We start from the raw sequence: 15,153 nt of genomic DNA on the forward strand, positions 1-15,153 counted from the left end.
CAGAACCCACAGCACTCACTACAGAAACAGGTGGGTCTGGGATAGCAACACCCACCAACAGACCGCACTAATTGGGCAAGCTCAGCTACAATATTAGACAATGACCGAGCCCAAGCGTCTTCCACAGTCAGGATCAGAACCCCCAGAGCACATGGTAAAAGATCTCCTGACTGGCAGTTTGTGCACAATACATTCGCACCTAACTGTTCTGCAAGCAACTTGAGTTACAAATGGAACAAGATAACTTCGTTATAGAAGTCACTACAGCTGTACCTCTGAACGGTCTGCCCGTATTGGTCGTGTTACACTCAGATGGGACAAAACAGTGAAATCACAGTGAATAAAACAAGCAGCACACAACACAGAAAATGAGCCTGTCATACCCCAGCAGACTCAAACTAAATTCAGAGAAAAAGAAAAATGCACCCCACAATCAGTAACCTGATTAGGAAAAGGACAGTTACAGGGGTGAAACTGGAGCTCTAAAATGGCTTCCTATTCTGGTGTCTGCACATGAGGAGTGAGAGACCATCAGGAAGAAAGTGAAGAGAGAGGGAAGGAGCATCTCCCCCCATGCCCCAGCACTGGATAGGCAGCCATCCAGTAGGACAACCCCTTCCACCAATCGAGCGCCTAGTAAGAGCCAGCCCGCCAGGGGGTCCAATATGACAACCCCCCCCCACCACCTCCTCTGTGCTGTGAAGGGACCCATCCTCTGTGTGCACAGAGAAAACAGTGGCTGCCAGTTAAACCACTGATTGGTAGGCCAGCTCCCCAGAGGAATCCCACGGCAGGAGCGGGGGGTACCAGTGGAGGAAACACCAGAGTACCTCTGTCCCTCTGCTCCAACCAGCACACAGCGGTCTGTGCTACAGACTACACGGCCATAGCAAAAGCTTGACCAGCTTCTCCTTCACGATTAGAAGTAAATAAAGCAAATAGAACTACCAATGATCTTAAGTTGTCCCAAAGTGTCGATCATTGTTTCATTTGGTCATACTGTTTAATATATTCCAACCAATCACCTTCCAATCCTGCAGTATGTATGCACTTACACAACTGTCTCTGGTTCTGTCCATGCCTGGTTCACCTCATACCCTGCTAACTGCTCCTTCTCTGTATCCATGTCTGGGTCTTCCTCCACCCCCTTCCTGTAGGAGTCCCTCAGGGCTCTGTTCTTGGCCCTCTACTCTTCTCGCTCTATACTTCCTCCCTTGGTGCTCTCATCTCCTTGTTCGGTCTTCAGTATCACCTTTATGCTGATATTCAACTCAACATCTCTTCTCCTGATCTTTCCTCCTCTCTCGTGTAACGGACTGCCTCTCAACCATCTCCTCCTGGATGTCCTCACGCTTTCTTAAAATTAGCATCTCTAAAACATAATTTATTGTCTTTCCCCTGCCCAGACTCCCATCCCACCACGAACCCTCTATCGTTGTTAACAACTCCACTATCTCCTTTGTCACCCAACTCCGCTGCCTGGGTGTCACTCTTGACTCCTCTCTCTTGCCCCCCACATTCAATCCCTTGCCCAAGCCTGTCGCTTCCAACTCCGTAACATTGCCCGCATCCATCCCTTCCTCTCTCAAGATGCCACCAAATCTATCATCCATGCTCTCATCATCTCCCGCCTCGATTACTGCAACCTCCTCCTTACTGTCCTCCCCCACTCCGCTCTATACTCAATACGGCTGCAAGACTCATCTTCCTCTCACTCCACTCCCCTCTGTCTTGCCTTACACTTGCTCCCCTACCCCTACAGAATCCTTTTCAAACTCCTTACCACCAGTTACAAGGCTCTTGCCCAGTCTACTGCCCCTTATATCTCTAACCTCCTCTCCATTCACACTCCTGCCCGCTCCCTGCGCTCGGCCAATGATCGCCGCCTCTCCTCCACTCTGATCGCCTCTTCCCACTCTAGAATCCAAGACTTCTCCCATGCTGCCCCCCTTCACTGGAACGACCTCCCTCGCTCCATCCATCTCTCACCCAATCTGTGCTCCTTCAAACGGGCACTTAAAACTCATCTGTTCCTTAAGGCCTACCAACCATCCAGTTAACCTCAACTCTTCTGCTCGTTCTCCCCTGGCCCCTTTTCTCTCCCCTTTGCTTAACTGGCCGCCTTTTGTTTACCCTCCCTTCAGGATGTAAGCTTGTATGAGCAAGGCCCCTCTTCCCTCCTGCCTCCATACGCTCCGTCTCTACTGTATTTGCCTGCCCGGAGTTTCTGAAGTATTGGTACTTTGTGCTTATTGTTCTGTACTGTTTTACCCTGTATAGTCTACTGTTTGTACCATGTATGGCGCTGCGGAAACCTTGTGGAGCCTAACAAATAAACAATAATAACTGTCGTCCAATAGTGGATCTCATTTCATTTCAATATGTGTCCACTGTCATCTCCCTGCAGCTGTTATGTCCCTGTCTGCACTATTTCTACCCGAGACATTATTTAGTACATTCTACAAAATGACAGCTGGAATCTGATTGGTTGCTATAGGCAACATCTCCACTTTTTCAAACCCAGTTTAGTAAATATACCCTAGCTAGAATTTTTCCCCCAAGTTGATGTATTTAGCCTGGAACCATTGGCAATTGAATCAGAAGCCATTCTTACCACAGTATTTCCCTTGTAAAGAGCTACAATGGTTCTATCCTGCTGTCACCACTGCAGAACCTGTGGCTACATTCCGTTCATGGTGGATGGGACTTCCAATGAAGGCGTACATTTTATGCAGGGAGGGGCAAAATAGTAAAGGATATCCAAAGGTCCTATTAAATACAAGGCTGACAGGTTTTTTGTTTTTTTTTTAACCTTACACTGGCTGTTCAAGCTGCTATATTACTCTTCTATCACACTCTGTCCAGAATGAATATTGTATAGGGATTACTGTATTTACAATCTGATTTAAGATATATCCTCTGTGCATTTTGGGCTATATAAACCTTTTTTTTTTTTCCAGTGAATGGAGATTAAATAGCTAAATAACAAAATAAGTGGTTTGGTATTAATCTTTTGCTCAGATGAAAGCATTTACTAGATCACAATTAACATTTATCAAAAACAGGACTATGATTTCATGTAGACAACTTGAATAAACCTGAGTACCGTAAACTAGGTGAAAGGTGCTTAACCCACTATGCTGCCAACTAAACAGATTATTACTTTTTGTGCTTTTCTAATTAGGTGGCTTCCACTGCACAAAATCAGAGTCTGTAGTTACCATGGTATCACAAGCTTGTTAACCACAACCTGCTCTTTGTATGCAGATTTTCTTTAGCCTTCTACAGACTCTAGAAGAAAATCAGAAAAGCGATAAAACTGCTGGGCTTTACAATCGACACTTTGGAGCGACTTTAGAACATCGTGTCACTATACACACTAACCCAACTTCCAACCGAACAGTTGTATGTCACACTAAATAAATGAAAGCTTTTTGAAACCTGCAGTTTAGTAAATATACCCCTAAGACTCCACTAGGAAGGGCTGGGGAAGAGGGAGTAGAAAGGCAGAGGGAGATTTATCTCTGTTTGTCTCACCACCTTCCACTCCCTAGGTCTTTGTGAAACAGCTCCCTCCTAGTTTCCCTCCAACCTCTCTGGCCGGTCTGCTTCCGACTCTTCCTCCCCCTTTCTATTGGAGCCCGCCAAGGCTCTGTCCTTGCCTTTCTACACCACATCTGTGAACTTATTCAATCATTTGGCCTCCAATACCACCTTTATGCTGATGACACACATAACTATCTTTCCTCCCCTGACCTCTCTCCCGACTTCCTAACCCAAGTATCTAGCCGTCTCTTGGTTGTAACTATCTGGATATCACAGTGCTTCCTCAAACTCAACATTTCCAAATCCAAGCTCATAATCTTTCCTCCCACCAATGTTGCTGTCCCTCCAATATCTCCCTCTTGGTTGACAACATAACTCTCCTGTCACACAAGCCCACTGCCTGGAAGTCACCCTTGACTCTGCCCTCAGCCTTACCCTTCATATCCAGTCCCTCACAATATCCTACCACTTCCTCCTCTGTAGCATCACAAAAATCTGTCCCTTCCTTTTTCAGGAAGCAACAAAAATCCTAGTCCATTCACTCATCATTTCACGTCTCAACTATTCTCACTGGCCTTCCTCTCACTTTTCTGACCTGCAATCCATACAGAATGCTGCAGCTAGTTCTCATCTTCCCCTACTCCTCTGCGTAAATCTCTTAATTGGCTCACTATCCGTTTCAGAATTCAGTTCAAGCCCCTTACATCTCTGACCTTGTTTCAGGGTACATAAATCACCCGTCCTCAGCCATGCCTTGAAGGGACAGAGCTGTTTTGGCGCACAAGAGAGACATACAAAATATTAGGCAGGTGGTTTTAATGTAGTGTCCGATCGATGTACATCTTTTATTCTGCTTATCTGTACCCAGTCTTCTGCTTATTGTTCTTAAGAGTACCCATGGTTGTGCTTGTTGTTCTCATGAATGTCCTATCTATATTCTTTGTGTGATGTTGTGGACACTTTGTGGCGCCTTATAAATAAAGATGACAATAATACATATCACTGTCTATGACATCTAAAGTAAATTAATGTGTCACTATATTGTTACTAGGAAAAACACCACAAAACAATAAGAGATATAGGGTTATTTTTAATACGTTTATTTTTAGGAATTTTCCACAATACAGAATGTCTCCACTTCACTAGTTTTTCCTCAGTTGATTTTGTATTATCAGAATCATAAGAAAATGCCCCAATAATCGAAAACGTCCTCCAAAACGGCATACATGCTACTGCTGTTGTCCTTGAAACAATCCCTGGGAACAAGTTCAGGAGAATCACATTATTTAGAAAATACATTATTCTCTGTAGAGCTTGGAAGTCCTTGAAGACCAGCTGAAAACCAATGCACTTGCACAACAGTTTTTAAATGTGAAATATCCAGGCGTGTGGTCTATTAGGAGAATAAATTGAAATAGCATAAAATCAATGTAGCCCTGCAGTAAATCGGTTTCAAGTGACTATACGGAGCACAATAAGCTCCAAAGTGCATGGAACAATTGTAAAGACTAAGAGAAATGAACTATACAATTCATTTCTCACTCTTAGAGTGGTTTTCCCATGTATGTAGGAATATTTTCAATACAATGTTGACCATGTGTTATTGCTTTCTTAGAGGTATTTTACTTTTTCAATTGATTTTAGGCTTCCACATTACAAGGATGAGATTGGTGTAACTGTGCTTTAAATATGGTTCATGCCTTCTGAACAATCAGAGAGAACGGAGAGGATTTCTGTTCAGGTTACCTGTTATTTCAAGGCCAATAAGCTTTGAGATCTAGTAAACAATACAAAAGGATGGCGGATACAGTATTGGGTATATTGCGTTGGATGCAGCCTATTCATATTTGTTTCACTAATTATTTAGATTCAGTTTCACAGTCAACAGATCAAATACAATTAACTCCCAGTGTCAAATAGATTTAAAATTTCCTCCAGTTATAGATGAATAACAACAATTGTTAAAGATATGCAATTAGTGCAATTATAAATCAAGTTTCTCCTGCAGTAGGTTAATCCATTTCCCTGAAACCATCATGACTGAACATTAAGAATATAAATACAAATCAACATTTCCACTGTCAAGTCATTATATTTCTAATATCATGTACTTTACATAGAACAGTTTAAACAGTTATCACTGCTTGCTGTATAATTACAGAAAGAAAATATAGATTTGAGTATGTATTCCACGACTTTCCTAAAGCATGATATAGTGCACTGCTAACGCCGTCATCAAATGTTCCGTAACATGAAATATATCGTCATTTCAGCTCATTAAATTGGCTCTATCCCATGGCGAGGTCCATGATTATGTACGTCTCTCTAACAATAGTCTTAACACTGCAAAACATTAGTATATTAAAGGCTGCCATCATACAAAAATCAAATTGCATAAACCACTATACACCATGGTACAGAGCACAAATTAATTATTTGAAAGTAATCCACATTTACAAGCAGTTTAGCTGCAGAGATGTTGTCTGTCACCTGCATGTAACAGATGATGTGGCAGCACCGCTGTACCCAGCCAACCACTGTATGGCACATTCTTGTGTTTGATGTTGCTCATGAAAATGGCAGTATATCTCAATATGAGACATTGCTGCTTTAAGTGTCTCCTCGTGAAGTATAACTGGGTAGTGTGACGTAAGGATAGGGATAAAAGAGAAATTAAATCTGTCCTGGAATGTACAAAAAAATCTAGTTATAATAATGTGACAGCATAAACACCATCTTCTCCAATGATATAAAGGTTAGCAAGTCTTTGATGGCTCAATTCTGGGTATTTGTTGTTCTCAACAGGGATACAATAATTGAATCGTATACACTCCTGTAGCAGACTTGCCATTTACTTCACTTCTCTTACACTGCCCTCTAATGGCAACATATTCACAGCACACACTCTGCTCATGCAGGTTCCTCTATTTTCTTGAAGTGGTACAAGAAGGGAGGCAAAAATGCTGTGAAATAGAGAATCTTTATCACATTTTTTTGCAGTCTGACAAATTACCCTCCAATCAGGGTAGTGTTTCCTTCAGCAAGAAGACCTCCTCTTCAGTCTCCTCTCGCTCGTCTTCATAGATGGCATTCAGTTGAACAGTATTAACTCGGGGTCGTGATTTGCCATTTGGGCCATATGACGGAGGATATCTTTTTTTGTGATAATGCCAAGGAGGCGGCTAAAACACAAAAAAAGAAAAAAGTTTGATTAACAAAGGATGAAAACCTTGTTACATTTGAGATGGGAAGCTTCAAATGCTAGATGGATCATTGTGTAACAGGAAAGAGACTCTACAATTCAGGAACATCTGTGTTCACATAAGAGTAGACCCCACCACCAACAACCCAATTTTGTAATTTTTAATAGCTATACTGATAAATTGCAGCAGGCTCTCTCAACAGCTCAATTAAAACGTGATTTAAAGAGATATTCGGTGTTTTCACGTGTTACAATTTATCGATCCATTAAATTTAATAAAAAATATCATATCTTATCCTGAAGAACTGAGCTCTTTATTGCCTGTAATATCTTATTGTGCAGACATACTTGAGAAATCAAAATAGAACACATTCTGACTGTTGTCAGACATGGAACAGTGCTGTATGAGTTGAAATAAGTTTTGCTGCCCAATGAAATTTTTACAGGTGACAAACAGCTCAGTAGCCATATACAATAATCCACAGTTTCTCCTTGTGTCAGATTCCCAGACAAGCCGAATGTGTGCAGACATGACAATAAAGAAAAGAAGTATGGGAATCTACAGAGAAAAGACATTACAATGTGTGAGTAAATGTGATCTTTATCCTGGTATATGCAAATCACACCTTTGGTTGTGAAGTTTGTTTTTTTTTGGTTGAATAATAACCCAAATTGGCCATAGGATCTTATGTTCTACCATCACATACATAGTGGTGGCTGCCATTTTTATAGACTAAATAAATATCCACAGAATGTAGCCCATCAATTCACTAGGAAGACCGCTGATCATGCCTCAATGAGGTCACTAGTTTCTAGTGAATATTCTGCATTCTCGTACTGCAACCAGGATAACATCACAAAGTGGAACATATCGAGCAGATGCCCTTGTTACTTTGTTAGTACTTTTGTTGGTGAGAGGACGCATGAAATTCTTGTGAAATATTAGAATAAAACAAAAGAAGAATGGATACTAAAGCAGGTAAATGTAGAATGAATGTTTTAATGCAGCAGCAGATTAAAACATTATAAAATATGCAATGGTATCAGATGCATAAAGCACATTATGATTGTATGGTGTGTTTGTTAAAAGCTACATCAAAGGTTAGGCACATAGAGGCTCTAGGCTAGAGTCTAATTAAATAGTTAGATAGGGATATATTTCAAGAAGCAGTGCTACTAGCATTTATTGATCAAGGAAATAGTATATAATTTATAGGTGGAAAGGAATGATGGTGCTAATGCCAACTCTAATGTAATCAGCTTAACTATGCAATGCTTTGAGGTATTGAACTAGAGTTAAAGGGAAACTAACAATAATAGAAAATGGATCATATACCTTTAAATTTCCTGTGCTTCCATCCATCTGTGCAACATCTTTCTTTGGTGCATGTATAAAACTTTCATTAACTATGATCGTGTGGATACTTCAGGACTACTGTTTGCTTACACATTCTACTGCCTACAAGTGTAACAATGCAATGTATCTAAAAGAACATCATAATCTTATTACATGACAATGTAACCCTATCGATGCAGTTTTGAATGTAAATGGGTGCAAATCAGTTATTGGGCAAAAAAAATACTTTTTGATCAGCAGCTGATTGGGATGGGTGGAAAATTCAGTTAGTGCTATTTTAATTGGTTTGTGGCCCAACAAAATGGCCATTGAGCAATGCCTATGCGTGGCTTACTTTATAGTCTATATTCTCCAGCTGTTGCCAAACATCTTACTAGCCAATCACTGGGACAGCCAAGATAGTTCACACACAGCTGGAAAAAGCACCAGTCTAAAAAAAAAAAAAAAGCTCAAACTTTTGTAATCCTAAGTATTCATATACAACATAACATATGTGCTTGTTGAACACCTTATTCCAAAACTATGGGCATTAATAAGGATGTGGTCCCTCTTTTGCTGCTGTAAGAGCCTGCACTCTTCTGGGAAGGATTTCTGCTACATTTTGGAACATGGCTGTGGGCATTCACATCCATCCACAAGAGCATTGGTGAGATTAGGCCCTGTTGTTGTTGCTCAAATGTTCTGCTGAAAGGCCTTCCCCAAATGGATGCCAAAAAGTTGAGAAAACACAATTCTTTAGAAAGTAATTTTATGCTGTAGCATTAAGATTTCTCTTCTCTGGAACTAAGGGACCCAGGCCAAACCATGAAAAACAGCCCAGCCCATTATTCCTCCAAACTTTACATTTGGCAGTATGCATTTGAATAGAAAGCTTTTTTCTTGCATCTGCCAAGTCGAGCTCCATCTGTCTTACAGCCAAGTGGTGAAGCATGATTTGTCACTCCAGAGAACCTATTTCCACTGCTCAAGAGTCCAGAGTGGTGGTGGTGCTTTATACCACTCCAGTCGATAATGCACATGTTGATCTGAGGCTTGTCAGCTGTTGCTTGGCCATGGAAACGCAATCCATGAAGCTGGGAACATTTTGTGTGCTTATGTTACTTCCAGAGGCAGCTTAGAACACAGTAGTGGGTGTTGCAACCATGTACAGATGATTATTGCACACTACGCACAACAGCTTTGTTCTGCAAGATTACCTGCCGCCTTCGCGCCTAAGCTGTTATACCTATTAGAGGTTTCCACAAAATAACAGCAATTACAGTTGACCGGGGCAGCACTAGCAGGGAACAAATTTGAAAAACTGGCTTGTTGGAAAGGTGGCAATCTACTAGGACAGCTTCATGTTGAAAGTCAAACTTCTAATGTTTGACTATGGAGATTGCATGGCTGTATGTTTACTTGTATGCACCTAATTAGAAGGGGTGTTCATCCATGAAATTCCAGGGAACACTAGAAACTGGCATTTAAAGTGACAGCGATGGTTGTTTACTAATATTGCATTTAGGTGCCAATTTGTATTAAATCATAGCACCCAGCCAGACATTAGGTCGTACAAGATAGATACTAAAATGCAAGTGTCAGACTGTTTGCTATAGTTTGGTGCAAATTTGCCCCTAAATGCAATACTATCAAAAATTCCTCTATTTTATGTAAACAGGCAGAGTGGCAGCATATATCGATCTAGTATATTACATATAGGGAGTAAGCAAACTGCAGTCCAGCAGACCTAACAGGTCATCATACAAAGTACGCAAATTAGTTTCCCTTTAACGAGCCAATTACCAACAAAGCTACAGAGTGGTGGCTTCATCCAAGCTTACTGCACATATTGCCATATATGTGTATAAGCAGTTCTAGATACTATAACATTATATGTAAAGTCTATAATGTGTTATATGGACAAAGACCTTCGCAGTGCTTTAGGATGATCGCTATACAAGTCATGATCCCTTACATAAACATCACAGACCAGCCAAGAGCACATGTATGTAATATACATGGCACTATACTAAAAGGGAACGGGTTTGGCTCACCTTTGAAAGGCACAGCCAGGACTTGCTCGGAAGCATAACACAGAAATTTAACAGTACAAAAACACAAGACGTTATGGTTCAGTCAGGTGATAAGCCCTATTCAAGACTTTAGTGCATTTCATGCAATATCAGCAGCTGGGATCATCTGATGACATTACTTGTGAAGAACATCAGGCTCAGTTATACGCACATGCATGTTTTATAATAAATTAGGAAAGTCTTCCTTCATATGTATATTTATTTGGCACAAGTGGTTGACAGCATACGGGTGGTGATGAAAGGTAGTGCTTTAGAAGCAGCTTGTCTGTTATGTTGCTTTGACAAAGCAACATAATATCAAACAGCATCAGATGCAGGGCATAATTAAGTTACTGTCCTGCCAAATGTGGTGAACATTTAAAGATGTCTAACTTCTACAGTACCAGGAGGGTTAAGAGGTCAGCAGTCTTGGCTATGTGTATGACATACTACCAATTGCTGCAAAGCAAGTTGTAGTTCAGTTGGCCTGTTGACTGGTGTGTGTGTAAACAATTCACAAATTTCATGCTTCCTGCCTTCTAAGAGGTGACTACAGGTTAAAAGGTGCTTTGTCTAATCACCAAGGGTTCCACTTGCTGCTTTAGATGCTCGAGATGTTCTAATATGTTCTTCTTTGTGATGATCCCCAAGACAGTCCTGAAACAGATCATGTTATGCTAATAACTGAGGTTGAACTACAAATGGATAAAACAAAAAGAAGAATGAAGCAACATAAAATAATGACAGTGCTATGGGGTAATGAGTGAAATGGCCGACACAGACACCAAGGCCTTTGCTACATGGGCTACTTTTTGAATAGCTAAAAAAAATAAAAATAATAAATGTAGTGCTCAGACAGGTCACATGACATTTTCCATAAACAATGATACTTCTTTTTCAGCTACAAAGTAGCCCATGTGACATGGGTCTAATTCATTCACATCTGTCCTTTAAGATCAACATTCTGCGTTTATGACTGAAAGATGTCCTGGTGCAGGAAGTGAAAGTGTTGAGGGGCAACCTGTGTGGAAATATATGGGTGTAGCACTAGCAAAATTGTATAGAGTTGTTACAAGTGACATATGCCCTGTAATGGTGGGACTGGCATATACAGTTGTATGTTGGAGACCCTGGTTTCCCCGAAATTCTGCCAGGTACATAATTAAAATTGGATTGATTTCTACATATTTTAAATGCACAATTTCCATTTGCCGAGACTGAAACAAAACAAAAGGCAGACTAATATAAATGTTGTGGCTGTGCTATAAAAATGCATTGTGAGTTTATCTGGCTCTGTGTGGCACTGGCACGTAACGACATTTGTGGCTGGAGGCAGAATTCATAACATGTTACAATAGCAGAGAGAAAGTGTCCCAGTTATTGCGAAGACACTTATGGTGGGTGAACCACACTCTTATCGCATTCAGGAAAAAGGGGCAATTAATTCTTCATCAGAAGCTGCACTGTAGCCGTCTCATACGAAACAATACTTCCTAGTAGTGATAAAAGAATAGATGCATTTTCTGATGTAGCTAGAAAAATAATTAATGGCAATGCTCAAAGAACATATGGGCGTGCTATGTATTTCACTACCAACGTATGCAGTGACCGAGCAGCACAGTAATGTGTTGGGTGACATGTCCTGTCACTCCAATGCTATTACAGACACGGTCACCTAAGAATGTATAGATGCAACTGATTTGTTTTTTGTTTTACAAAAGAAAGGTCAACAAGAGGCTGGATAGGTAAATGCTCATAAAACCCCTCCAGGAAGGTATGTGTTAAATACCAATAAAAATAATAAAAGTATCATGCAGTTTGCCAATTAAATTAAACAATAAACGTCCGTAACAGTTTTTAGTATTCCCTTTAAGGGAAATCCCAATTTGCACTTTCCACCTCAATAATAATTTATAATGTATATGTGTGTGTGTGTATATATATATATATATATATGCTTTGATAGATCTGTAGATTTGTGGGCGCGACTTCCTCTGTACTACACGGTCATGTAGCACAATATAGCAGAATAGCACTAAGATATAGCTCATGGTTTCCTTGCAGGCTTCTGAGTGTTGTGCAGTGTCGGTAAATCACTAGATCAGCACTTAAATCACCGGCTAGACATATAATATAAAATAAATTACTATCAGGGGTCATAAAAAGGTGATGGCAGGGTCAGTAATTCACTTGGCAATACTGGGAATATTATTAAAAATTTATGTTTTTTTAAATGCTCCTAAAATTTGCAATAAACATGTATTATTTATATGTACTTTATTATGCATACTAAATCACACAGAGTAGTGCAAGCAGGGATGCAAAGGCAGCACACTATTAGTAATGGGCCCACAATATGACAGCAATGCAGCTCAGTGAGTGATAAAGCAAGTAGGCATCTGCTCAAGATTTGTTTGTCTTACATTGCAGCAAACGTCACATTTATGTCATAGAGAAGACAACGCTGTTATTTTATGCAATGCCTTGAAAATTCTACCCCACAATAAAAAGATTACACAGTGCAATAGATTTTCCTATCCCCAACGCAAAAAAAAAATAAAAAAATAAAATAAAAAAAAAAGAATTTTATGAAAAAATGAAAATATAGTTCACAGATTATTTATGACTATGAAATACTTTTAATTTTACATTAGCCTCTATTTATTATACAAGACATATACTGGCCTCATCTCTGCGTTCCCGTCACCTATAGACAGTGGAGGCAGCCATGTTTTTGGTGATGTTGCTGTTCAAAATCACAACAAGGTTGCTGCCCATGTGTGCAGAGGACCGGTCCACTTCTCAGGGTCACGCTAGAGACCTTCATTATACCACAGGTCAGGCATTTAGGGATTACCGTACTAACAATTATCTGATACATGTCCTTTTATGTACTTCTTCTGAAATATTTATGTAAAGTATATAACAAAAACAATGTACATCTGCAGGGCAGCTAATCATCGCTGTTAATGCCCCTGAACTATAACTATCAGAAGGAAAAGCTAGAAGAGAGGAAGGTCTGGAACTTACCCATTGTGTGTGACAAGGCACTGCCTGAGCCCCAGCTTGCGGAATATATCCACCACTATCTCCATTGGTGTGTGGTCAGTCACGGTAAACGGGCTCATGTCCAGGATGCTGCGGAGCTTAAGAGGGCGAGGGCTTTCTGCAGGAAGTGATGGTGTGTGTTGGGCAAAGCAGACCCGGGAACTTCCAACAATGCCTTCCTGTTTTTTTCTTGCATTTTCTAAAAAATAAATAAATAAATAAATAAATAAATAAATAAATCAAAAAAGGAATTCACCACTTATGATACATATCTAAACAAACCAACGGGTTAGTAACAGTGCTTTGCAAAAGGATTAGAATTCTGAATTAAAATTAACATTTTATTTTCCCACTATATTTTTGTATAATATAACTATAAGAAGTTATTCAGTAAAAATTGATGTAAGGGGCTGCTATACAGACACTGTGTTTGTAAAATATTCAATATTACCCATAAATTAATAAGCAGCCATCTTAAGAAATGAACAGTAGTATTGCTCAACACTATAAAATATGTTCAAAATAGATAAGATTTGTGTGTTTGCACTGTGGGGTCATTATGACATGATTCACAGGGAATCCAGTTACAATGGCCGCAATCTGGGAGCATGGCCGACTCTTCTGGGAGGACTCCCCGAAATTTGGGAGTTGCCAGGACATTCCGGGAGTGTAGGGAAGCATGCAGCACACTATAGTATTAAGATCCGCTATCTGTGGTACCCAGTGTAGTGGGAAGGGGCAGGAGACCCGTACGGACCCTTCTAATCCTTTCCATGTTGGCAGGGGACCAGAGAGCTGAGCATCCTACAGTGTCTGCACTTTTCGAACCTCCAGGCAGGTAAGTCACAATAAAAATGGTATTTAGCATGTTAGGGAATAGGTGCACAGTTCCTAATTTGGTAGTGATGGGACTAAAGTTTATATACAAATGATAAAATTTCATTAGGTTTGTAAGTGGCAACAGGGTGTGGGTGCCAGAGCGGGGACTAATAAAAAGGTTTCAATGACAAACAACTCAGGCATTTTAGACACAAAGCTAGCATAAGACATGGATTATATAAAATGTACACACATATAGCCATGTATTCTGATAGCTGTGTTTCTAGAATACCTGGTTTGACATTATAAACTTTCTACTAGTCTCCTCCCTCAATTTTCTATCATCCCCTCCATGTTGCCACTGACGGTGTAAGGAGATGAGGAGGGAGGAGTCAGATGACAGTTATAGTGCAGAACTTTGCCCCACAGCAAAGTGACTTCAGGAGAGAAACGAAGACCTAATTGCAAATGTGAATTTCTAAACTGACACTCTGGGGGAGATTCACTTGAGTGCAATGAGTCTCTGTAACACTCCGTGGACGCACATCGAGGCGATGTTCGACAAAGAAATCCTCGCTTTATTTTTCTTCTCTTCCCATAGAGGTGCGGGTAATTCCACATCACATCAACACAGGATTTCAAACTGATAGTTTCAGATTGTATTGAAATTTGGTAAAATAAATGTTGCCATGGGTGTAAAGGAAACCCCCAAATTTTAGGCTGATATGTACACTGGTTTTGAAGTTAAAAAATTGCAGCTTTAAAAAGCATATAACTTCAAAACCAGTGTACATATCAGCCTAAGATTTGTTTTTGTTTTTTTACACCCATGGCAGCATCTATTATACCAAATTTAATTGAAGTTAGAGAATGTAAGGTAGAATTTTTTCTAAAATTGTGTTGATTTGATGTGGAATGACATGTGCACAGGAAAATGAGTGGCGCTTCCTTACTGTAACAGGCAGTAATGTGCCCAGCCGGACATGGCGGTGATCTCCGGCTGTACTTCATGCTGGATTGAATCTGCCCCTCTCATAGGTACAGTACAGAGACTATAGGACACCAATAGGACAATACATACACCTAGGATATTTACAAAGTAGTCTTTTGTTAATGAAATTATAAGAATT

General features: G+C 40.2%; 1 protein-coding gene across 5 annotated transcripts in view; it reads right to left on the bottom strand.

The window, feature by feature from the left end:
- Positions 1-4,623: 4,623 nt before the first annotated feature.
- The window catches only part of CLCN3 (chloride voltage-gated channel 3), a 66,693-nt gene continuing 56,163 nt past the window's right edge, over positions 4,624-15,153 (bottom strand). For 2 of the 5 annotated variants that reach the window (XM_075197748.1, XM_075197751.1), the window contains 3 exons: positions 13,187-13,403; positions 10,738-10,813; positions 4,624-6,728 (listed from right to left, as the gene is read on the bottom strand). In XM_075197748.1, coding sequence (XP_075053849.1) covers positions 6,567-6,728; positions 10,738-10,813; positions 13,187-13,403 — 455 coding nt within the window. In that variant the 3' untranslated portion in view covers positions 4,624-6,566. Of the gene's footprint in view, positions 6,729-10,692; positions 10,814-13,186; positions 13,404-15,153 lie in introns of all 5 variants that reach the window. The other 3 variants (XM_075197763.1, XM_075197766.1, XM_075197757.1) reach the window with 2 other exon arrangements.

The sequence above is a fragment of the Mixophyes fleayi genome, chromosome 1, assembly GCF_038048845.1.
Source record: "Mixophyes fleayi isolate aMixFle1 chromosome 1, aMixFle1.hap1, whole genome shotgun sequence".
Lineage (NCBI taxonomy): Eukaryota > Metazoa > Chordata > Amphibia > Anura > Limnodynastidae > Mixophyes > Mixophyes fleayi.